At 33.8% G+C, this 24,505-nt stretch overlaps 2 protein-coding genes across 3 annotated transcripts; both read right to left on the reverse strand.

The window, feature by feature from the left end:
* Positions 1–1,457: 1,457 nt before the first annotated feature.
* On the reverse strand, positions 1,458–24,224 carry RfC3 (replication factor C subunit RfC3). Its single transcript, XM_077435350.1, has 8 exons — positions 24,087–24,224; positions 23,922–23,986; positions 23,721–23,848; positions 23,491–23,653; positions 2,238–2,397; positions 1,955–2,169; positions 1,792–1,869; positions 1,458–1,722 (listed from the first exon to the last, which is right to left on the reverse strand). The coding sequence occupies exons 1-8, from the start codon at positions 24,116–24,118 to the stop codon at positions 1,571–1,573; spliced, it is 993 nt and encodes a 330-aa protein (XP_077291476.1). The 5' UTR covers positions 24,119–24,224; the 3' UTR covers positions 1,458–1,570.
* LOC143914937 (ras-related protein Rab-28-like) lies at positions 2,533–9,858 on the reverse strand. 2 transcript variants are annotated; one of them, XM_077435351.1, is made up of 5 exons: positions 9,799–9,858; positions 7,706–7,917; positions 4,588–4,776; positions 4,275–4,508; positions 2,533–2,910 (listed from the first exon to the last, which is right to left on the reverse strand). In XM_077435351.1, exons 2-5 carry the CDS (start codon positions 7,781–7,783, stop codon positions 2,605–2,607), a joined length of 807 nt encoding a protein of 268 aa, XP_077291477.1. In that variant the 5' UTR covers positions 7,784–7,917; positions 9,799–9,858; the 3' UTR covers positions 2,533–2,604. The 2 variants fall into 2 exon arrangements, with proteins under 2 accessions (XP_077291477.1, XP_077291478.1); XM_077435352.1 differs by having other exon boundaries at positions 9,804–9,847.
* Positions 24,225–24,505: the final 281 nt, after the last annotated feature.

Consider the following 24,505-nt stretch of genomic DNA (forward strand, 5'->3'; position numbering starts at 1 on the left):
TTTATATACATTTTTAAGAAGCAGTCGTGGACTCGTGCTCTCTCTTTCTGTCTTGCTTTTACATGCGTGCGTGCGAAAGAGATACCTACATATATACACTAAATAAGTTTTGACGATTGTTTTCCGAGGCTTTATTCTTTTCAATAATCTATTTTTAGATATCGATGTATCCTTACAACATGCGATATATTCGAAACAGGTAGCGGTCTCTCTCTCTTTCTTTCTTGGTTTTAATTGTGTACGTGTGAGCAAGACACACAAGGATGCGAAGTTTCTAATAATCAAATAATTTTTCAACATGTATCATAAACATTTTGTATGCATTTCAGTTGCATTTGATTGATTGCATGAATTCGTGACGTCTCGTGACCTATATAATTGAAAGCGGATTTCTATTGTTTTTTGCCATTTATTTTAACTCTGCAAAATGATATCGGACAGTGAAAGTGATGAAAGCGAAATAATAGCTCCTCGCCGAGGAACTCGACAAATCAGCAGCTCTACTGATTCTGAAAATGAATTTATCGATAATAATCAATTCCCAAGTAATAACTCCTTATATGACATTGACAACGAACCCGAAATTTACTTTGATGATGAACCCGAAATTGAAGAGCTTTTATTTAAAAAATTGATAAATATTTATAAAGCTTGATTGAAAAATAAATATAAATACGTATATAAAAAAAATGTTTCGTGCCACTGATGCGCTGGTGGCTCAAAGAAAGTATTGAAATACGACAATTAATGACGTCAACAACGATCGTCGTAGCAATCTTCGCCGATTTCAAAACAACGATTTATCGTTGTTGTAGCAGTCAAAGGGTTAAGTGATATTTTTTTATATCAAATATTACACCCAGAATGATTATTTTTTATGCAAAATAAGCTTAATTATGCTATTTTTGTATAGTAATTATATTTAAAAAAAATTGTCGTTAACATATTTTCACATACGTAGGTTGTGACATGTTCGCTACTTCTAGTAAAAACCTTAAATTCAATTTTGACTAATATTAAATGTAAATAAGAAGAGTTAGTTCTGAATGTATAATTCTAACAATTTTTAGATCTCAGTACAAATTAAAATGTAGTTTGTTAAATTGAAAATGTCAAATCTTTAATCAGTTCTGTTTGACAATAACTTACTTAAACATTAACAGTATATAGGCATATATATGTATTTTATTTTTGCAAATATTTGTCAAAAATTTATGCCTCTGTATTGTAAGTACGTAACTTAGCAATATCCACTTAAAGGGTAACTATAATAGCTACGTAGATATATTTAAAGAATGTTTGAATTAACCTTTAAGTAGATATTATTGATCGATACTTAGATATAGTATAGATAAAATTAAGCCTCCTGAAGTTGTCATTAAAATATTGTTGTTCTTAAAAGCTGTTCAAAAATTCTAGAAAAATCACTTTTGATGAAAATCCACAAAATGATAAATAGGAATAAAATAATTTATTTTAAAATTTAACATGCTTTTTATTTAATCCACGACGAGGTATAGAAAAATATTAAAATGCAAATTAAATCCAATATAATACTGGTATAATTTAATCACTGTTCGAGTTGGACGAGATCTCTCACTTGTTGAAAGAACGCAATCAGCGAAACCAGCTGAGTGTTTTCGGTGCAACCAACGGAAAGCCGCTGCTCCAAATCTGCCATCTTAGATAAGAGTTGAATCAATACATCACTGGGTAATTCAGCTGAAAGTATAAGTAGCACAATTCAATAAAAATAGCTTCAAATGGCAACTCCAATATTTGAAAACATACTTCTATGAACAAATGTATGAATCTCGGTAAGAATATCACTCAGGGCTAATCCTTTAGAATCCTTCAGATCTTTGATTTCTGAATTGTAACAACAGAGAAAGCATGAAAAATAGTCATAAAATAGATAAAGGGTAAGTAAGACTGAATACAAAGAAAATAATACGTTGATAACATCTTGCAAAATCATCTTCGTTTAAGAGCCAATTGACTATGCTAGATATGTCGCTCCTCAGAGGATGACCGACGCATGAATATACGTTATCTTCTGTGACTTTTTTGTGTGACATCCAAGTGCTCTGCAGCGTGTTGAGGATTTTTCTCATATCTCCGCCGGAAAGTGTAAGCAAGGCTTTTATACCGTCCTCTGTCACGTCAATACTGTACAGAAAAACATTCGTAGTAAAACATAATTAATAAAACAACAGAGGTTGTGATTATAAACATACTTTTCTTTTGCGATTATGTCTTGAACTCGGGGCACTATCTGACTGGATTGTAACGGAGCGAATCGGAATCGGGTACATCTTGATTGAATAGCCGGAATGATCTTGCCCAAATAGTTGCAAATTATACAAAATCTTACATTCTCTGTATACTTTTCTATGACTGAAATGACAAAGAAATGAATATTGCGGAATTAATACTTGCGATACAAACATAACCTCAAATACATTACGAAGTAAGATGTAAATAAAAACAATGTAGATACAAAAGAATTAATCTTTATTGTGTTTTCGCTGTGTTTTACAATATAAATATAATTAAAGAATTTGGTTTAGAATGTGTTGTATTAAAATATGTAATTGAAAATTTTTATTGAACGCTGCAGACTGTCGATGATGCCTTTTTTCTTAATTCTTTCAAAGCCTTCTTATTTGACTTTCGAACACTCTCTTTCTTCTCTGGAGCATCTCGGCTATTGTCTGAATCTTTCCTGTTTTTATCTGTGGTATTAGTCGTTTGCAAGGGTACATTTGGATGTATCGATTTATTCCTTTCCAAATTGTAATTTTTCTTGTGCGGGGCCAGCTCGGCTTTGATCACCGTATTATTTAGCAAAGATCGGTTCACAGGTATACCCAAAACTTGAGACACCAATATAATCATCAAAGAGTTGACCTATAAACAACAATCAATATAGTAGGTACATACATATATAAAAGGTAGGACGGAAACAAGTTTGAAAATCAACACTTTCATTTGATCACCCAAGTGATACTATCTTAAAAAAATTCGGGTGTGACCAACCCGTGACTTTATCTATGTATTTGAATATAAGAAGATCACAAAACAAAATTCGATATTGAACCGCACAGACACATTCACCAATTCCGGCTATGAGAGCATTTTCGATACAAATTGAGCGCAAATGTAGGTTAACTTACACAAGATAAAAGTTCTACTTCCGGTAGTCAGATTTTGTTCGATATTTTTTTATTACTTAAAATCACTATAATTATTTTACACATTAAATATCAAGAAAATAAAAATAATTTAAAAGGTCAAAATAAAATAACGAAATATTGTTTAAAATAAAAATAATACTTCCGGTTTACGAATTCTGACCAAAACTTTATCAGCTCTAAGTTAGTACATAAAGAATACGAATATAAATTTTCAGCTTGATACGTTCAGGGGTGTGGAAAGAATCGTGATCACAACATTTTTGATTTTTCTAAGAGGAAAAAATCCCACTTCCGGTTTATTAAATTTATTGATTTTTTTTTATTTTAGTCACATTGATACAAGAATTATACTTGAATTTTTTCGTGAAGATCACACATGTTTCAGGGCTCGAAAAAAATAGTGGAAGAAAAGCCGAACAAGAGTAAACCGCCATTTCCGGTTGACGGATGCTTACCAAATTTTATACATAACTTGGTATTAAGCTTAAACTTCTAGATATTAAATTTCAGTACAATAAACCAAAAGGTTTCTGAGAAAAACATAAAAACCTCAATTCTCTAGAGTAAAAGTACTACTTCCGGTTCAGGTAAAAATATTTAAAAAATATTAAGGTATAAAATTTATAATTTCTATTACATGTAAAAAAAATTCAGTCTGATTCAGTTAACGGTTTGGGAGGTAATTGAATTCAAAAACTTAAAAAAAGAGAGGACACCTATAAGGGGAGGTACCATTTCCGGTCAGCTTAAAAATTTGAAAAAAATTTACGTCGCATCGATACGAATTTAAGTAACCGATACTGAATTTCAGTTCGATAGGACTACCGGTGTTCAAAAAATCCCCAAAATACACAGACACACACATTTTTCCTAGATCATGAAAACGTGATCAGTTATCGATTCGAATTGAATTTCGCATGATTACAAAACTTCATCTATTGTTACTACGTACATAGATAAAGTAAAAAGATGTATTTTTGTTTTGTTTACTCAGTGAGTTTTCAATTAAAGTGTTCAATTTCAATTTTTCCGCCACACCTGTATAATAAAACGCAATACACGTATACAAAGACATACATTTTCACCAGTTCTAGCAGATCCGGTGAAACTAATCAAATTGTTTTCTTCGGCGAACGCCTGGGCGCACCCTAATCTGACGGCCCGCTGGTGTTCCAGGTCACATTTGTTACCAAACATTGCCAACACCGGCTGTGCATCGGACTCGGCGAAGATATTCTTTATATTGTTCAGCCACACCCTTAAAGACTCGAAGCTCTGCAGATTGGTGACGTCATAAGTGAGGATGATTATCTGTAAGTGCCCAAACATTGTTACTCATATCATACCATGTATGTACATATGTTTTAACAATGCGGTGTTAATTCTGTACGTCTGAAGCGTAGAGGTAGTTGATGAGCATGGAGGTGTTGCAAGCGTTGCCGGCAATGTCGCATAGCTTGATGGGTACTGGAGGATGAGTCGGACGAACGGAGCACTCGCCGAGCAGCATCTCGGCACCTTGGGTGGGTACCCCGGTGCCGGCCCACTGGAGGCCTAAGTAACGCGTGCATAGCATACTCTGAAACGATACAATGTTTTCAAAACACTCACCATCACAATATACATATGTCATAATATAATGGTATTGCTACCCGTCGTTAGTTATTGATTGATGTAAATCTATTATTCGTTCTGACGTATAAATTAAAGTGCTTCAACAATTAGTAAAATGATTTCGTTGAAAATATTGAACGATACCTACTAATATTCATCTTCATCAAACTAGCGTGAATTGTATATTTATAAGTGGATACCGTATTCTACTTGAAATTAGAACAATGCACTATTCTGAAATGGTTACTATTATATATGTAAATGTAATGCTGGATATCTACGACTGGTATTTAGTATCGTTTATATTCAAATACATATGTATATCATTGCTACGAATATAGACATTACTAAATACCAGTCGGTAATAGACGCGATACAGTTGTGGGCCGGGAGATTTTAGAGTAAAACGAATGAGTATACTCAGTGGCGGCTCGTCCATACGCACTGCGGTACTGCAGCACCCCCAAGGAAATTAAGAAAAATTTAATATTATTATATAAATAAATGTATGTATATTATATAAAAATATAAATATTATTTAAGCGTTAATTAAGCTCACCCGTACACCGATACATCCAATAATGATCATATATCGCGGTACTAATATCAGAAAGTGAGGCATCATTTATGATTTTGTGCAGTGCGGTTTTCGATGGAATATGCCGAGTGGGCGAAGGAGGGGCGCGGGGGCAGCTAGAAGCTTGGTCTGTACTGCACTCCCAACAGTACACATTTCTTTTTGCGTTCGTGTGCGCGCCGCGCGCTCTTCTTGCGCGCATTTCTTCTGCACCTTTTGTGTTTCCTTCTACACCTCTAACACTTTTCACGTTTCTACACTTTATTCTACACGTCACTGTTTAAAGTGGAATCGAAATCAAGAGAAGCTGCAATCTAGTAATATCGATGCATTTTCAATTAAAGAAAACTTAAAAAGTTAAAAACTACCTCTGAGCCAGAACGGTGTTTTTCATCAATAAATAGAATAAATACATACATATATAAAAAACACAATGGTTCAGGACAGATTGACGGCTTTGTCTATGCTGTCAATTGAAAAAAAATGATTATAAACAGTGAAAAATTTAACGAAAAGGTGATAGACCTTTTTTCAAGGAAAAAAGACAGAAAAATCAATTTTTTAATGAAATAAAATATATATAACGTTTAATTTTGATTTTAATAGTAAAATATAATCCAAATAAACATTTTTTTTATTTTTAATCAACCGCAGCACCCCCTCCCAGCCCCTCCCCCAGATATCTTATCCACGAGCCGCCACTGAGTATACTGTTAAGTTAGAATTCTTGATATTACTCCTGCTCTAGGGCTTCCAAGCCGGTTTAAGCCGAAACCGAAAAGCTGGCTTTTTTAGCTTGATCAGCCGGCTTTTAAGGTTTTCTTTAATTAAAGTTTTTTTCCTCAAAACTAAGAATTATGAATTTCAAATTTCTATGAACGATCAAAATAAATGTGTATATCGAAACTTTCTTCTTGAATAGGCGTATATTTCTTTGAACAACAAAAAAAGGTACAGCACTTAGCGGTGGCTTTGAGATTTAGTTATGGACGAAGACCAGATCATAGTAGTTTCAATATCCTACATACACAAGTCCTTTCGAAATTTCGGCTAATTGGGTTTTCCATAATTTGTAGTTTTTGCGTGTTCAGGTGTAAAAGTATAGAAAATGTTATCGTAATTCGTAAGTAAGAATTCGTTGTTATTTTAAGCTAAAACAGAGTTGTCACGGGTTCAAATCCCACTGGTTTCTGCTGGCCAGACTTTGGATTTGTAACTCCAGGTCGATCGTTTCCTATAATAGTTTTCCAATTTATCTGATTTTGATTGAAACGGTTCCAACAAATTGGCAACCTTACCCATTTTCTCACAAAATCTCGAGTTTTCAGCAATCTCGAATTTCAATGAATTATATAAAATGCTGCAAATTTACAAATTTGACTGTAAATGTCTCTGTGGATGTTAATTGATATGTATTTTCTGAATTGTTTAAAATGCTGAAAATTTACAAATGTGACCATAGATGTCACTGTGGATATTAATTGATATGTATTTATGTACTTTGTATAATACTGTTACGTACGCCGCGGATTAAGCGAATAGACTCCCAGAGACTATGTGACCGTTCAAGGGTTATCTGTTATCGGATTAACTAAGTGCTTGCACTTAGACCAACGGATATCTGTTAACGGATTAACTATGTGCTTGCACTTACTTCCAGGATTATATCTGGACTCTAAGTGCATTTAGGCTAAACAATGACCGTTATTAGGCTTTTCTCAGAATCGGTACGGGGAGACCCAATGTCGTGGAAATACATATCCGAATACGTGACTATACAACAGGTAAACAGATTAGACGTCCTGAGAGATCGACCCTTTATAAGGCGGTACGTAGGCGATATCATGTAATTCTGGACTGAGCACTGCCAGTGCGTGTATCTCCTTAATCATCAATAAATGCTGTGAAACGACTGTTGGCCTTTTACTTGGATCCTCCAACCACCCCTACGCAACAATACTAATAATATTTGTATGAAATGTACAATGTTTATGGGCAGGAAGGCGCATTGGGTTTACCTGTTAAGACTGCCTGGTATAAATTAAAGATAAAATAAAATTTATATATTCATCGAAATAAAGTTGTGTTCAAGAGAACAAAAAAACTCTTAAACACAGCTTTAGTTCGATGAATATTGAGATGAGCTCTAAATTTAGAAACAATTACATACGTATTAATCGAGGCATTCGAATACGTGCTCTATTAGCATTCCACATTGTATAATACTTATCGTAATTAAATAGAATGTGCTTTGTTTGCCATGTATGTATAAACAGACACGAGAATAACTACATATTATATATTCAATAAGACTTACTTTTCCTGTGGACGGTTCACCAACCAGCGAAATTTTAACTTGTCTCTCCAGAGCAGCATCTTCTTCCGAATCAGACATTGTCCATCATATTTGATCACTTTCTCGAGACTCATTTGCAAGAGCTATGTTCACTAATTGATTGCAAATTGTGGACACGAATACACTTTATTTTTTTGTTTCAGTCTATAATCTAGTCAAAGTTAACACAAATCCTATAAAATAACACCAAACTGTTACAATAGCTATTTCTGACTCGGCAGTATGATAATCATCAATCATATTATAGATGCATTATTTGATAAGATTTTATGAAATTTATATATGGTGGTGCATGATATGACTACGGTTGGTTTTAAAATTGTTTGGATATAAATATTTGATACTATGAATTGTTGGTTTTATAGAAAGCATTCAGTAAATCAATTTTTATGCCGTTTGTCAACTTTATATTTCAAATTCAATTATTAAAGAGCGAGTTTATTTAAGATGAGTAAAATTAGAACATTTTTATTTATGCTTAATACTAATAAGCAGGGACGGTTCGTAATTAAAAAAAAAAACAGGAGGGGCACGAGGAAACTAAAGAGCCCCCCCCCCACTTACTTTTTTTTTTCCAAAAAATCAAAATACATATATTTTTAGTAACATTTTATGCAAGGGAAATTCTTTTTCTTAGCAAATTATCGACTTCGTTCATTATGTGTTCTAAAAAAGCAAAAATTTAATTATTAAAAAATATTTATTTATTGTGGCATTATTGTGATTGACAATTTAAGTATACCTTGCAAAACATAGTTGAAATTTTCAAATCCTGTATTTTTCAAATCGTATACAAAATTTAGGGCGAAATTTCCACAGGGAAGAACGGCACGTCGTGTGCTTGGCTCCCAGCTGTGGGGGTTTTCCTACATTTTTTCAAATATGGGATACACCGTTATCGATCACTGTCAAGCAAGGATAAATACAAAGATACAATTTTACCGAAAACACTCCAGGGAGTGATTTTGGGACGGTGTGTGCTGGGCGTGCCTTGAATATGTGCTGGGCATGCCACATTTTTTTCGCATGTTTTAAAGTATCTAAAAAAAAAACCATGTGCCGCGTTCCTTCCTGTGTGATTTCACCCTCAGACGACTGGGGCTAGTGTATTCAGCCCCAAAGATATCTTTACGCAGCTAACTAAAAGCGACCCTCTATATACGGCAATACTGATAATTTTTCTCTGCCTAGTCTGGCTGTACACTCTACATATGTACAGTACAATTGGCAAGTGCCAGGGTAGCAGGCAAACCGAAGCTGGCGACCACGGGACCACGGCAGATAAACGACTGCCCCAAACTGAAATATGAACCGGTTAAACTCACCGCGTGGTGAGTTGAACCGGTTAATATACAAAAATTCTGTTATTTTTTGGTTAGGAGAAATCTGTGTGGGGTAGTGCCCTGGTTGCCCTTAAAGACGAGCCACCCTTGCTAATAAGGAACAGATCAAAGTAATTGTCCTACATACATATACTAGAAGTTGGACGTTGGATTAGTAATAAATGAGTATTATTTTTGATATTAAAATCTGTAAGGCGTTAGTTAATACGAACACAAGATGTCGAGAAATAGCCCCCCCCCCCCTCCAATTCATTTCAAATTTCAAAACGATTCTCAATAAAATCATCAATGTCGTTTGATATTGTGAGAAAATTGACAAAATCATATCGTTTAGTTTGAATCATAGGATTATGAAGTTTTTCCAAAATCCCATAGAATTTTTTAACATAATTTTTTTTCTTCATTAGACACATATGTACTACCAAAAGTTGAAAATATTAGTAAATTAGAGCGTATTTCGAAAAGAATCGGCCATTTAAAATGTTTATTTAAAAAAAAGATTATGCTTAGTAATAAATATATTGTTTTTTTATTATTATAATATCTTTTGCATGTCGAAATTTTTTAAATGTGAATATGTCTTTATTAAAAAAAATCCGAGTAGATTCGTTTTATCACTGATATTAAGCACGTTGACTTATTATAGTTGTTTACAAACACTTATTATATTATAAAATAGGCTGTAGTATAAATAATAATAATCTTTTGTACACAACGTGTTATAGGACGACCGTCAAGCGTGTTGTACGAACGACTACTGAACTGCAAGTTGGGCGGATAACACGTTAACGACCCGAAATTTTAACCCCTCACGGGTGTGCCGCTGAAAAGGTGCATTGTTTCGAGGATCGTTACACTTCCAAAAGTCACCTTGAGAGGTATTATTGGACGTGAAATCACAATAACGAATAAAAGAGTCGACTTTACGTGGGAGGGTTGAAATCCGACGTAAAAGGACACGTCGGACTGTCGAACCGGTTTGATCAAATACGTTCAATATATATATAGAAGGTGATTGGATATAACTGGAAAATTGGAAAAACTGAAAACACGAAGAAAAAACCACACACCGAAAAATACTCATATAGAAAATTGCGCACATGAAAATAACTCACATGGTAATATCTCACACGCGCGCATAAAAATGATGACACCGTCACAAAACGGCGCGGGACAAAATCGCTTGGACGAAACCGCGCAGGGACAAAATTGCGCAACTATATAAATGGTAATTTGATTATTAGTCACGTTTCCATCGCAATTTTTGCCGTGAAAATTGCAAATACGGAATATTTGGCACTCGAGTTCTCGTTAGTATGATGGACTTTTCGGCTGCCAGAAGTTTCAGTTATAAAGATTTTAGTGCCTTTTGGATGAGCGCTTTGTGACCAATAATCACCGAACCATATAAATAAATATAAACAAGAAAAAAAAATAAAAACAAGCAATATAAATATTAAAAACAGGTCTAGTGTATAAGAAAAATCCGATACAATACAGTAATTATAAAATAAGAATCGTTTTATTATTTACTGTTGAATTTATTCACACTTTATTGAAACTTGAATAACAAGAATAGAATGTCCTTAATTAAAAGTAATATTGAAAGATCAGCACAAATTCAAAAGTACACTTTCAAAATAAATAAACGATTTTTATTTTATCATTAGACCTGTTTTTAATATTTGTATTACTTGTTTTTGTATTTATTTTCTTGCATGTATTTGTTTATATATGCGTTGCGCGATTTTGTCGCCACGCTATTTTGGTTTGCGCGATTTCGTCAAAAAATTTTTTCAGGACACCAAAAATGATTTTAGCAAAGTTTTTTAATTTAAAAAATACGAGAGTTATTTTTTATGTTGTTTTATTATGATAAACATTGGGTCTTGAATGTCTCTATTTCTGAATCTAAATTTGCTATGTGACCATTTTCCATGTTAGCTTTCTTCGCGTTCGCATTTTTCGAATGAATTTTTATATGTACACACTATTTAATGTGTCTATTTCTTGTTCGTGCATTTTCAGTGTGCGGTTTGTTCCGCAATTTTCCGGGTATTTTTCTGCCGGGATTATTCGTGTACGGTTTTATTACAGAACTTAAAATAGAAAGGGTCGTTTGAGTGTTGATAAGTGGGTAATGTGATTCACGAGTATGAAAATAGCGATCGATTCAAAAATGTGTACCTACAATGGAAAATAATTAGCACTTGAGACTAAGCGTTCGGTCGATTTCTGAAGTGTTAATTATTCGGTGGAAATTCATTACGGTTCGATTCCAATATGTATGGGGTTGAAATTCTGAGTATTTTGAATTTTTCTATGATTTTTAAATGGTCGAGGAAGTGTTGGCCTTTCCGAAATTCTCAAAACCAAAGTCACCTGAGCTAACCTTGGGTTGTGAAAGGTCGGTCAGTTCCAGCGACCGAATCTCACTATTAATTAGTTTACATTTGTAAAATTACCGTTTGTCCCATTGTTGGTACATATGTATACGTATAAAAAAACCGCGTTAAATTAGAAAAAAAATTGAATTGAAAAATATTTCACTTCGCGGTTCATTACGGCGAAACAATGCGGCAATTGTATATGAATATATTTAAGAAATACATTTTTGGATGTAAGTGGGTTAACCGTATAAAGATGCGTTTAAAAAAATCAATATATTTATATTTATTTATAAGAGGCTTGTATAAACTTAAATAAAAGACCACCATGTTAGTAATGAAACTCCCGGCTTGTTTCTTAACCTTTCCACCGCGTACGACCACTATACATGTCCTAGCGAACATGCCCTCAGCGCGTGAGACACGCATAGATGTCTTGGAAGTTCCAACCTGTATAAGAGCCGTCTATTGTGTTAAAATTTTATAACTTGGTTGAAAATATTACTAAATGTATACTTTACCAAATTCAATAGATGGCAGTAGTCAAAAAAAATTCAATATAGGCTAAAATAATTTATAAAATATTACAACCTATATTTATAGTCGAAAACGCGATAACAAAATCCGCAAAAAAGCAGCCGCGTACAGGGCATGTTCGCTAAATTTGGTGACGCGGGCAAAGGGTTAACAGTGGTGTTGTTGAGCGACGCTACAACCGACCCTAAGGAAGATTTATCGAAAAATAAATATTTTATTTATTTATTTTATTCACAATCATGCACAATCGCCTAGATTGCTCCAACGTGACGAATGTGTCTACACAGTTTAATAGTTATTTAAATTGGTATAAAACATTGATTAAACACGAAATGGTCTATGGTCTAACGATTAACAGCCACACAGATATCTATGGAAACATTTTCTAATCAGAAGAAATCGAGATGCTAAATAACTCGAATTTTTGCGAAAGGGATGGGAAAGGTTTGCCTATTTGTCGGAACCGTTTCAATGAAATCAGATAAATTGGAAAACTCTGATAGGTAACGATCGGCTTTAGAGTCACGTATCCAAGGTCTGGTTAGCAGAGTACGGGATAGAACCCGTGACCACACAATTGAAAGCATTACATGCTAACCATTGATCAATGCTGTTGGTTAAATCTCTTAATCCTTTGAGTGCTGACGTCTTTTCTGTTTAAAGCCCGCCACGCTGAAAATTTCATAAGCATTTCCAACTAGAATTATATAGAAGTATAAAAATTGAAGCTAATCCAAATAAACCCTAGATCACTACCGCCGAGGACTTTGAGTTTGGAAAAGGTATGTTTAGACTTTCTAATATGTATATCTTGTAACAATATAAAATAAACAAAAGAAGTCTATTAATGAATGTATTTTCCAAAACTAGTTCCATCTTCTTCATTGTTGTTTAAATTTTAAATGTCAATTTAAATGCCAAACAACGATCTAAAATACTCAGCAGTTAGGGATTTCTACCGAGAAATTCTATGGTTATAAGTTCAGAAATTCCGGTGTTAACCAGTCTTTATAAATATTGACACGGATTACACTACCCATATACAATGAGTGTTTTCAATGCTAACTGGAAAGGCTTAGCGGGTAGTATTGTTGTTTATTTTTTACATACTCAAAATACAACGCCTATCGGCGTATTTCAGGCTCATGGACTTGGCAAAACGCCGATCGGCGTTGGTCAGCATTCAAAGGGTTAACCTCATTTCTGAGAATCTTTTATTTAAATTTTTAAAACTTTTGAGCGGCCGATATTATGCTAAAGAACCTGTTCCATTATTAAATAATATTTTTTAATGGAAATATTTTAATAAAAAATATCAAACAAATCAATGCGTCAATGCTATTCAGCGCGCTCATTTAATATTTACATAGTTTGACTATAGAATTAATAAGTTTTAAGTTGAGAAACTATAAAAAAATATATAAACCTAAAAATATATAATATATATATATTATAAGTACTAAAAAAAAACACTCTTTTCTTATCAGAGATTGCCTGGTTATGATTTCACTTTATATATTCGAATTTGTATGCGGTACATTTGTACACATTTGGCCATAGGTGTCCCGACAAAGCCGCGCGGGACAATCGGTTGGACGAAACCGCGCAGCGACAAAATCACGCAATGCATATATAAACAAAAATAAGCAAGAAAATAAATACAAAAACAAGTAATATAAATATTAAAAACAGGTCTAATGTATACGTATAAGAAAAATCTGATATGTCCTAAATTAAAAATAATACCGAAGGATCAGTATATAAATAAACGACTCTTATTTTATCATTACTATATTATAGTTAAATTTAATATGTTATTCAAGTTTCAATAAAGTGTGAATAAATTCAAAAGTACACCTTCAAAATTAATAAACGATTCTTATTTTATCATTACTGTGTTCTATCGGATTTTTGATATACATTAGACCAGTTTTTAATATTTATATTACTTGTTTTTTATGTTTATTTTCTTGTTTATAGATGCGTTGCTCGATTTTGTCACCGCGCTACTATGGTTTAGGCGATTTGGTCACTGCGCAGTTTCATCCAAATGATTTTGTTCCGCGCGGTTTTGGCCACAGTGTCGATTTGGACAACCATTGATAGCACTATAGTAAAAATGAAAAATTTAAATAAAAAATTACATCCTACAACATCTCTCAATTACCTCTTCTTCTCCCGCATTGTTGTTTTGCTAATGTTAATTACATCACCGATTACATCTTCCTTCACACAAAAATCTCCGGCCTTTACATTTTGTCTGTTGTCGTAACACTTAACATCCAATTACAAATTACGATCCTTATCAATAAATTGAATACACAACACCATTTCGACGACCCAGTTTCTTACGTAACACGACCATAATGAATAGTGTTCGTGAAAAAGTGCTTGGGTAGTACGAATATACTCGTTATATGAGAAACCTTACTATGGCGATATTAAGCTGACTTACGATAACCCGATTAATCGCACTAATGAAATTTTATACAACGTCTGAAATTCTCCAGAGGAAAAATAAATCAGAACTATCGTGCAAACAGTGAGGGCAAAACGAAAGACCCCACTTATCGGAAATTTTCTCCATCGCGTGTTAATTATAGTAATATGTGTGTTTATTTTTAAAAAATAATAAAAAAAAGGTCACGATATATCCTTGAACTTTTTTTAATACTCGACACAGTTCAGGAGCTAGTAGGTACTTTGTTTATTAATTAAATATATAGTAATATATTGCATTTTTATATGAAAAAAACGTTCTAAATAGTTTTGAAATGCTCCAATGAATTAATAAGTAACATTGAAAATGACTATGTATAAAATTTCATTTGAATTAACATCAAAAATATATTGAATTTGTAAATCGTTCGATATTCGATTCGATAAAGGACAAAGAAAACCTTTAATCAATTAGCGAGCGAACATAACCTTGAGATTTTTGATAATAATATTTTTGTAAAGACATTTTTTGAATAATCTTACTAATTGTGAAATTCAATACTTACATTTAATTATTTAAGTTCTCTGTTTTTCTTATGTTAATTTCCAAATTTTATGTGTGACTACGAGTATGTTTACCCGTTACTTTATTTCTACCAGCGGAAAACTATAATTGAAATGTAATATATTATTTGTCTGTTTTGATTTAAGACTTTTGGTTTTCCTTTTAAAATAAAATAAGCGACTTGATAGTTATGTGGATGTTCCCACTTCCCGCACAGATCTTTAGCGGATGGCTCCTACTCCAAGAGCCATCTGCTGTCGTAATGACATCGTCTCGTAACGACCTAGACCAGAATTCAATATTTTTCACCTTAGTAAGCGTAAGTAAACATTATATAATATTATATCATTTTTCTGGTAGCCTGCGTTCATATTTATTTCTTTATCATCCACTTGAACCTTCATCCTTTGTTTTTTTACAGGGCTATTCTTAGTTTCACTTCGTTAATCGGTCAGGGAATATTCCTATATTCTTTCGATCGGTTTGAAACTTTGCCATTTTGTGCGATTTGTTCACCGATAGAAATTTAGATCGGTTCCGCTAGTTCGATGGTCAAAAATAGTCGTAATAAACGCGTTTAATAATCCAAAGATTTTTGAGACGATGACAACTTATGGCCTACAGTAGCCTTGTTTGTTTGACTCCCCCCCCCCCCCCCCCACTCGTTTTGTCAGATTTTAATTGTTTAAACCCCTATAACTAGAGGTAGGACCGGAAGCGTTCCGTTTATTGTTCAATTGTTGTAAATCCTTTGTAAAAAAGGTTCAGAAAACATTTACCAATACATTTACAACATTTGAACAATATACAGCCCCCTCAGGGCCCGGGCTTTACACACAACTCATACCTGCTCATGTGTACAAATATCAAACATTGCACACAATATTCGTAACTAAGAAAAAAAACTCAGATTGCTGCTTGAATTTGGTTCCTTTGAAAAGGATGCAAGGCTAGTCTATGTAAAACATATAATATGTAAACGTGTTGCATATGCCGAGATGGTGTCGTGCCAATAATCTAATATATGACGTTCTACGGTTCAACGCCTAATCTAATCCTTTTCTAATAAAAGTCTGCTGAATTTTTCGAAGAAATTTTGCAAATTCATCCGCCTTTCATTCCATTTTCGAGAGAGGCCATCGACGATGGTGAACAAGGTCGTTGTGCGTATACATTCGAAGAACCATTTTAGCGAAAAGTGGTCGTTCGATAGCGCGAGGTCGTACACGGCTACTTGTTGTCCTTATGATGTGATGGTAGGCTCTTTAAAATCTGGACCACAGTGCGCCAGTTCCATAACTTTTGCGGATTCTCTGACAGCTGGAGGACATCTAGACTTCGCAATGCGACTCTTGGAAAGTAGTCATTACTAACTTTTTCGCAGAAGAGTTTTCTCTAGCGGTTTACGATTGGAGGTGATGGAAAGTAATTGAACGAAAGAAGTTATGGCCAGCGTAGATCTCATTAGGAATCCAACATTTTATATAAGGACACTACCAAATTTTCTGCGCTGGATGTTAAATACCGGGGACGCAAATTTGCGTCTTTAGCGCACTAACTACTAAATAGTGTATCAATTTCATTAATAATAATAAAATATAGAGTAAAAAAGAATAAGTTATAGGCGTTTAAACAATTAAAATCTGACATAGCGAGAGGATGGCGAAAAGGGAAAAAACGATCGGAACAGTGTGGATAAATACGGCAAATAGACGTCACCGAGAACGATAATGGAGTATTTTCAAACGTGTATATTGCGATTATTTTTCACGGATTTGATTTCCACATATATTGATAGCCAAACCGAGCAAAATGGCAAAGTTTGAAAACGATCGGATAAGAACCCAAATTTCGTCAGACGAAATGAGACGAAAAAATCAAAAGCGAGCTAAGAAGAGGTTAGTAAAAAGGGATATTTTTGATGTTTGGCTAAATTTTTTTTTCAAAAGATGACGGAATTCATTTTCATTAAAAAACATTGCTCCCTTCATCTATTGATATCTTTGAACAACCGCTCTGAATCTCTTGTAGTCTTACTATACAACTGTTTCAGATTCTTGAGCCAAGAGGTATCCTGGCATCTTCTCTGGGGTCTACTTCACGGGCCCGAATGTGAAACGCCCGAAAACGCAAATGTCGGAAGGCAAAGATCGAAAATCGAAAGATCTTAAGTCGAAAGATAAAAAAAGGGTCCATGGTAAACGGTACATACTCACTTAATTTTCGTGAGCAGGATACAACAGGAACAAGAGGAACAGGCTTTTCCTCCCGTATAACCAATAGAATGACACGACTGTACTCACTCAGTCGTGTCATTCTATTGGTTTCCGTGGGTTTCTGGAAACCAATAGTTTCCCTGCTGTTCAAAATTAACTCGTTGTTTGAAATCAAAAATTCGTGTCATTTTTGTTAAAAATTATACAAATGTTTGAAAACAACTTCGAAAATATTGTTTTATTCGTAGTCTAATTTATAGCAGGTATAAGGAAGGTCCTTATTTTCCGTTATGCACTAGCAAAATTAACTCCTAGCCATTCAATGTGAAGTTGCACTCGATATCCTTCCGAGTAAAAAGTCCTAAACTTTATTGCCTAGAACTGGAAATACCCAAAGGAAGCCGAAAGCTCGACATATTTTTTCAAACACGCAAACTTTCTCATATCTCAGTTGCACATCACATATAATACAATTTTAGATTGACAAAAAAATTCTCGTAATTAGGACGAAAACACACTGAGAGGCACGCGGCACGTATTGTTTTAGGACGAAATCAGACAGTGGTAAATGTGGCACGTGGTTTTTTTTTTTAGATAGTTTTAAACATATAGAAAAAATGTGACGGTGTATCCCATATTCGTTATCGATCACTGTAAAGCAAGGATACAATTTTACCGAAAATGGTCTAAATGGTCGTTTTGGTATAGATCACTGTCTTTACCAAACAATTTCAACGACATACATAGGTCGTATGTGTCGTTTTGAAAGGACTATCCCATGCACGCGTGCCATGAACGTCACATTTTTTCTATATATTTAAAATTATCTAAAAAAAACCACGTGCCACATTCAACGCTGTCTGATTTCGTCCTTAGTCTTCGTGGCTTCTAGCTGGGAAGAGCGATCCTTTAGTTCATTGTTAATTAATGTTATTATTTCGACAAATTTCTCATACATTTCTTCAAATATGGGGATCACCTTTATCGATCACTGCCAAACCTATGTCAATACAAGGATAAAATACCACCGAAAACACTCCATGGGATGATGTTTAGACTGGATGCCGTAGGAAATATTATGCGTACTAACGTTTTTTTGTGCAATGTGCAAAACTATCTTAAAAAATACACGTGTCAGGTGCCTCTCAGTGTGTTTTCACCCTTAATGTTACTTAACTAACCAAACGACGACTCTAGAGCTTCCACTTCAACGTTTTCCTCACCTCACAATAGGAGTCGAATCAGAAAGCTACTTAAACTAAAAAAAGCCAAGGTCTTTTTCTCTCTTAGTTCAGAATTTGAACCTCATTAGGATTCAAATGAAGGACTTTTCAAGTAATAAGTACCCTACGGAGAGAGCTTTCGCTGTTCGATTAATAATTTAAAGGGTATTTGACCCACGAAGCAGATTAGCCAATTATATCAACACGATGCACTGAATTCAATATACTATGAAGTAGAATAGAATAGTCCAGCAGTTTTACATCCATACAAAAGAAGTGCTTGAATGGTACCCGAGAGAAGGCAAAAGAGTAAAAGGAAGACCGCAAGGAAGATGGGTGAACGAAATTAGAAAAATGTGCGGAATGAGATAGATGAGTGTTGCGCAAAACAGAGACGAGTGGAAGCGTGTTGGAGAGGCCTTCATCTAGCAGTGGATGGCGAATGGCTGTAAATGATGATGATGACATATTATATATTGTTATGCTATTCGACTTTTGTTTTACATAATGACCCAATTTACGCGGCGGGAGTTTTCAAACTTCTAAACGAGCACTTACATTATTAATTTTGTCCGATGGATGCGTATCGATTTTTAATGTAATAATTAAACGATTGACCCACCCATTTCTACCCCACCGTCCGCTACCACCCACCACCCACCGGTAATTCGTGTCACAGTGGACCGAATTAACCGTTTGTCCCGTATTGATTGGCCGGTCCCCTTGGCGACTAAAAAATGTACACAAATAAGTTGCCGCAGGGCGAAACTGACCATCGTTAACTGCACGCAACTGTGCAAGTGGTGAAAAAATATCAACACAACACTTTCTATGACCTCTAATGGGTGCACACCCCACCAAAACAATAAATGAGCTTTTGCATGTCTGAAGCCTTTGCCTATAATAAAAAAAAAATCGGATGTGACCAAACCATGTATTTGAGGAATAAAAGAAGGTCACAAAACAATATTCGATAATTAGACATATGTACATACACGTTCACACATACTGGTTGTGGAAGCATTTTCGATACAAATTGAGCGCAAATGTAGGTCAACTTACACAAGATAAGTTCTACTTCCGGTTGTCGGATTTTGTTTGAATTTTTTTTATTACTTAACATCACTATAATTATTATACACATTAAATATCAAGAAAATAAAAATAATTTAAAAGGTCAAAATAAAATAATAAAATATTGTTTTAAACAAAAATAATACTTCCGGTTTACGAATTCTGACCAAAACCTTATCAGCTCGACGTTAGTACATAAATAATACAAATATAAATTTTCAGTTTGATACGTTCAGGGGTGTGGAAAGAATCGTGGTCACAACATTTTAGATTTTTCTGACAGAAAAATCCCACTTCCGGTTTATTAAATTTATTAATATGTTTTTATTTTAATCACATTGATAAAAGAATTGTACTTGATTTTTTTCGTGAAGAGCACACATGTTTAAAGGGTCGAAAAAAATAGTGGAAGAAAAATCGAACAAGAGTAAACTGCCACTGCCAGTTGACGGATGCTTAACAAATTTAATACATAACTTGGTATTAAGCTTAAACTTCTAGATATGAAATTTCAGTTCAATAAACCAAAAGGTTTCTGAGAAAAACATAAAAAACCTCGATTATCTAGAGTAAAAGTACTACTTCCGGTTCAGGTAAAAATATTTAAAAAATATTAAGGAATAAAATTTATAATTTCTATTACATGTAAAAAAATTTCAGTCTGATTCAGTTAGCGGTTTGGGAGATAATTGAATTCAAAAACTTAAAAAAAAGAGGACACCTATAGGGGAGGTACCATTTCCGGTCAACTTAAAAATTTGAAAAAAATTTACGTCGTATCTATAAGAATTTCAGTCACAAATATAAAGTTTCGGTTCGATAGAAGTAATGGTGTTCAAAATATCCCCAAAATACACGGACACATAAATTTTTCTAGATCACGAAAACGTGATCAGTGATCGATTCTGAGTTCGAATCAGTCAAAATCTCAAATTCAAATTTTCGCATGATCACAAAACTTCATCTATTGTTACTACGTACATAGATAAAGTAAAAATAAAAAAAAATCTGCCATAGGCAACGAAATTCGTCGTAACTATGTAGAAACGTCGCAATAGACCCCAAGAAATTGATACATTTCCAAGTTATAATTAGACAACGGAGGTTGACTGGGGCAATATGACTTTTTGCGTTATGGCTATTGTTAGCTTCGAAGAAAATCTTTTTTTTTCTCTCTTGCTTTCAATACTGTTGGAAAGTGTATTGTTACTTGTCATTGCCCTAGTGAGTTTCAGTTCCCTTAGAGTGGTGTAACCAAAGCCAACGAGAGGGGGGGAGAGGAAGCCATGGTAGTAAAGTTCCAGGGCCCGGACTACTCGAGGAGACCCGTGTTGGGACGTCTGACTGATCGATATTGATATTTTATTTTATTCTTCATAAAAATACATGTATTTATTTAATGTTAATTGTTTATTATTTTTAGATCCACGAATTCTTTTTGTCCAAGTAAAGTCGTACCTGTTATATTATACTTTATTATACAACAACTAACATATAATATTTTTCTAATTTGATATATTTTTGACATATTAAAAATATATGTATAAGATCATCTTTCTTAGGTTTTTATAGGGCCTGGAATTTTATTTTCCCAGGGCCCTGGAATCCTCTCGGCGTCCCTGGGCGTAGCTACTATGATTTGGGGGTCGTGGGGGCCCCCAAGAAGATCTTCAAATATTAACACATATATTATGAAAATAAAATAAAATCTCATAAATAGTTACGATTCTTAAGCGCGCCTTAGATATACACTAATATTGTTTAGCCAGCAGCATAGCTCGGTCGTTAAGCTTCTGCATAGCGTCGAGAGGTGCCGGGTTCGATCCCATGAGCTGACCTCGATTAAAAAGAATTTTTCTGAGTATTATATCTGTAGTGCTGCTGGTTAGATGTGGATATTTGTGACTCCAGGTCGATCGTTTCCTATCAGAGTTTGCCAATTTTCTGTGATTTCATTGTTGAAATGGTTCCCGGTAAAATTGGCTAAATATCCTTCCTACCTACTATGTCACCGCTATTTGAGATTGATTTATGTACAATAAAATGTATATAGAATTCATAGATGTCTCGTAATTCAGCGACTTGTGTAATAAAAAAAATGCTGCAATGTTTGTAATTGGCCAGGAAGGCGCATTGGGGTCACCTGTAAGGCCTTTCTGGTATATATGTACATATGTAAATAATAAATAAATATCACAAAATTGGAAAAGCAACACTGTGAGTCATCGACTCCGTTTTATTGTTTTTTTGTGATATGGATTCGTCTATAAAAGAAATTCATTCGGTCAATCCAGACTTAGTCAACTTAAAATATTAACTTTTAAACATGAAGAAGCTCAGAAATATTCTTTATAAGATGCAATTGCAGAATTGCAAATTTAAAAGCAAGGAAGGCGATTCAATTTTTGTACATATAAATGAAATTTTTATAATATGAAACTAAGAATGTGATTTTTGGATTTCATTTTTGATTTTTACACTCTTGTACACTTATTCTTTTTCTTATGTATTATTTTTCTTTTGTTTTCTGTTTTTTTTATTATTTTTATTTTTTATTTTATCATGTTTTTTCTGCTTTTGCATTTTTGCTTTTTATTTTATGTATTTTATTTTTTATTTTTCTGTTTTTCTTAATCAAATGTAGGCCATTGTGGCGCATTAGGTTCTTCGTGTAAAGCCACAATGGTCCAAAACTACTATAAATAAATAAAAAAAAATAACTTTAAAAATTGGTAACTTTTGCATGCGAACCAAATTTTTCTAGTTACGCCACTGGTTCCTTAGTTATAATACCGAAAAGCAGAAAACTCATCTCAATTTATAATATAAATATTAATTACTAGAATTATAGATTTTTCGACGTTTGTTTTATTATTTCAATACAAGAAAAGGCGACACATATAAACTATTTTCATTTTTTTGTATAACTTCTAATAAAAGTGGGTTCCAACGACAGGTCATTGGTTAAGACGGTCATCGAAGTATGTTGACGTTCTAAGCCAACCTGTGTATGGATTATGCCTTTTTCTTTTCGTATTGATTAATTCAACAATTTACTTTTTTCTAACGTTCTAGAACTTTCTTTGAAGTTTATTTCATTTTTCAAGATAAAAGAAAGCGAGTTTTAACAAGAAAATTTACTTAAGTATAGACGGGCTCCAACAGTAGTACATACATACATATGTACATATGTATTATGTATATATATTGTACATAATATATATTGTATTTTATAATTTTAAACATTATTTATTGACAAATTGCTTAAATGATTTTTTTCTATTTAAGAATTTCTAGAACTTTCTTCAAAACATTGTTTTTCCGACAAGAAAATGACGCACTACATTCCATTTATTGATTTAAAAAATATAAAGAAGGTAAAATAAGAAGTTCGAAAGCTTATTCAAATTTAGATGAGATTAAGCCCAGATTAGCCATCTTTCATTAGACATTCTTCTTGAGAAAATTCAATACAAAACAGATGTCCAAATATTATTCATCCGAACGTCCATTTTATACTCTCTTATATACATTTTATACTCTACATTTCTATACTCTCTAGAAAGGACAGATAAAAACCACCAGACATATTGAAAAATAAAAGCCGCCTTATAAATAAATATATAGAACTCGAAGCGAGTTTAATTCGCCTTACAGGGTTGCTAAAAGACCTTTGTGACTATTATAATATGACTTGCAAATTGTATATATGTATGTATGTACATATATCCAGTCCTGGCTTATAATAAACATGACGCGTCATTTCACATCAAAAGAATAGGCACATCATAAAAGCCGACAGGAAATTGGTATGCCGATATGTATGTAAGAATACAATATTTTTTACTAATACGTAGTAATGGAACAACCGTTTAGTTCAAATCGAAATGTGTACCATAAATAGAATGGCATTAACACTAAAAGGTCAAAACGTGCACAATATGATTCTTCTGACTACTCACTTCTTCTCAGTGCATTTTGTGCATCGTTGGTCATAGCGTCGGCCTCGTCCAAGATGATCAACTTAAAGCCAGCTTTAAAGATTGTTCGAGTGGACGCGAAGCTCAAAATTTGACCGCGGACGATTCCTATTCCTCTGTCGTCTGATGCGTTCAATTCTAAAACCTGAATCAAATCGTTAAATAGCACTCGGATAAGTTTTGAATAGTATAATCGATCGGAGGGATCTTACCATCGAACTAAACTGTTGTGGGGTGTAAATTTGTCGGGCACAAGCGAGAATTGTGGAAGTTTTTCCCGTACCGGGAGGACCGTAAAATAGTAGATGCGGTAGTTGATCTTCCTTGATGAATTTATTTACTGAAATAAATATATAAAGATGATGTTTTTAAGTATATAAATATGTTATAGAAAATCAAAAAAAAAAAATTACTTGTGGTGATGATGTCTTCGTGCGAAACAAGATCATCCAATGTAGCTGGGCGGTATTTCTCTACCCTGAGAACATAACCAAAAAATTATAAAATCTCATATTCATGTTTCGGTGACATTTTTGACAGTATAAATCGGTCAAAATTTAATATGATCAAACAATTACCATGGTAGATTGACATTTTTGTCCAATGTCATGTTGAAAAATGAGAAGGTATAAGTTTGAAAACTGACAGATGCTACACGCCTTTGACGTTTGGCGCCAGAATTGACAGATGAGAAGATTGTGAACACGCACGCGTTTGTAAACGCGTTCGCAAAACACGCGAACAGTATTTCAATTTATTTTGTTAGTTTTATGAAATTTGTCAGTGTTTAATACTTTTAGTAAACTTAATCAAGGGTTCGACTTTTTTGCCTGCCTTCGCTGACATTTATTTTCCAGTTATATGTTTTTGAAAACGTGTTCGCAAATCATTCTCACGGTCTTGGACTGGGTAATTGGACTATTCGTCACATTGCGGTGGTCACAAATTGTCACGATTTTCATGACAATTTTTGTCATGAAAATCGCGAATACACAAT

Source organism: Arctopsyche grandis, chromosome 7, assembly GCF_051622035.1.
Source record: "Arctopsyche grandis isolate Sample6627 chromosome 7, ASM5162203v2, whole genome shotgun sequence".
Taxonomy (NCBI): domain Eukaryota; kingdom Metazoa; phylum Arthropoda; class Insecta; order Trichoptera; family Hydropsychidae; genus Arctopsyche; species Arctopsyche grandis.

What these genes read in the sequence shown, in the direction of transcription:
- LOC143914937 (XM_077435351.1), bottom strand. Translation starts at nt 7,783, where the DNA reads ATGTCTGATTCGGAAGAAGATGCTGCTCTGGAGAGACAAGTTAAAATT. An exon ending in ACTACCTCTACGCTTCAGAC is followed by an intron (nt 4,509 to 4,587) that starts GTACAGAATTAA and finishes GGGCACTTACAG; the next exon opens with ATAATCATCCTCACTTATGA. An exon ending in CTGCTAGAACTGGTGAAAAT is followed by an intron (nt 2,911 to 4,274) that starts GTATGTCTTTGT and finishes TGTTGTTTATAG; the next exon opens with GTCAACTCTTTGATGATTAT.
- RfC3 (XM_077435350.1), bottom strand. Translation starts at nt 24,118, where the DNA reads ATGACATTGGACAAAAATGTCAATCTACCATG. An exon ending in TTTTGCAAGATGTTATCAAC is followed by an intron (nt 1,870 to 1,954) that starts GTATTATTTTCT and finishes GTTACAATTCAG; the next exon opens with AAATCAAAGATCTGAAGGAT. An exon ending in TCATACATTTGTTCATAGAA is followed by an intron (nt 1,723 to 1,791) that starts GTATGTTTTCAA and finishes TTATACTTTCAG; the next exon opens with CTGAATTACCCAGTGATGTA.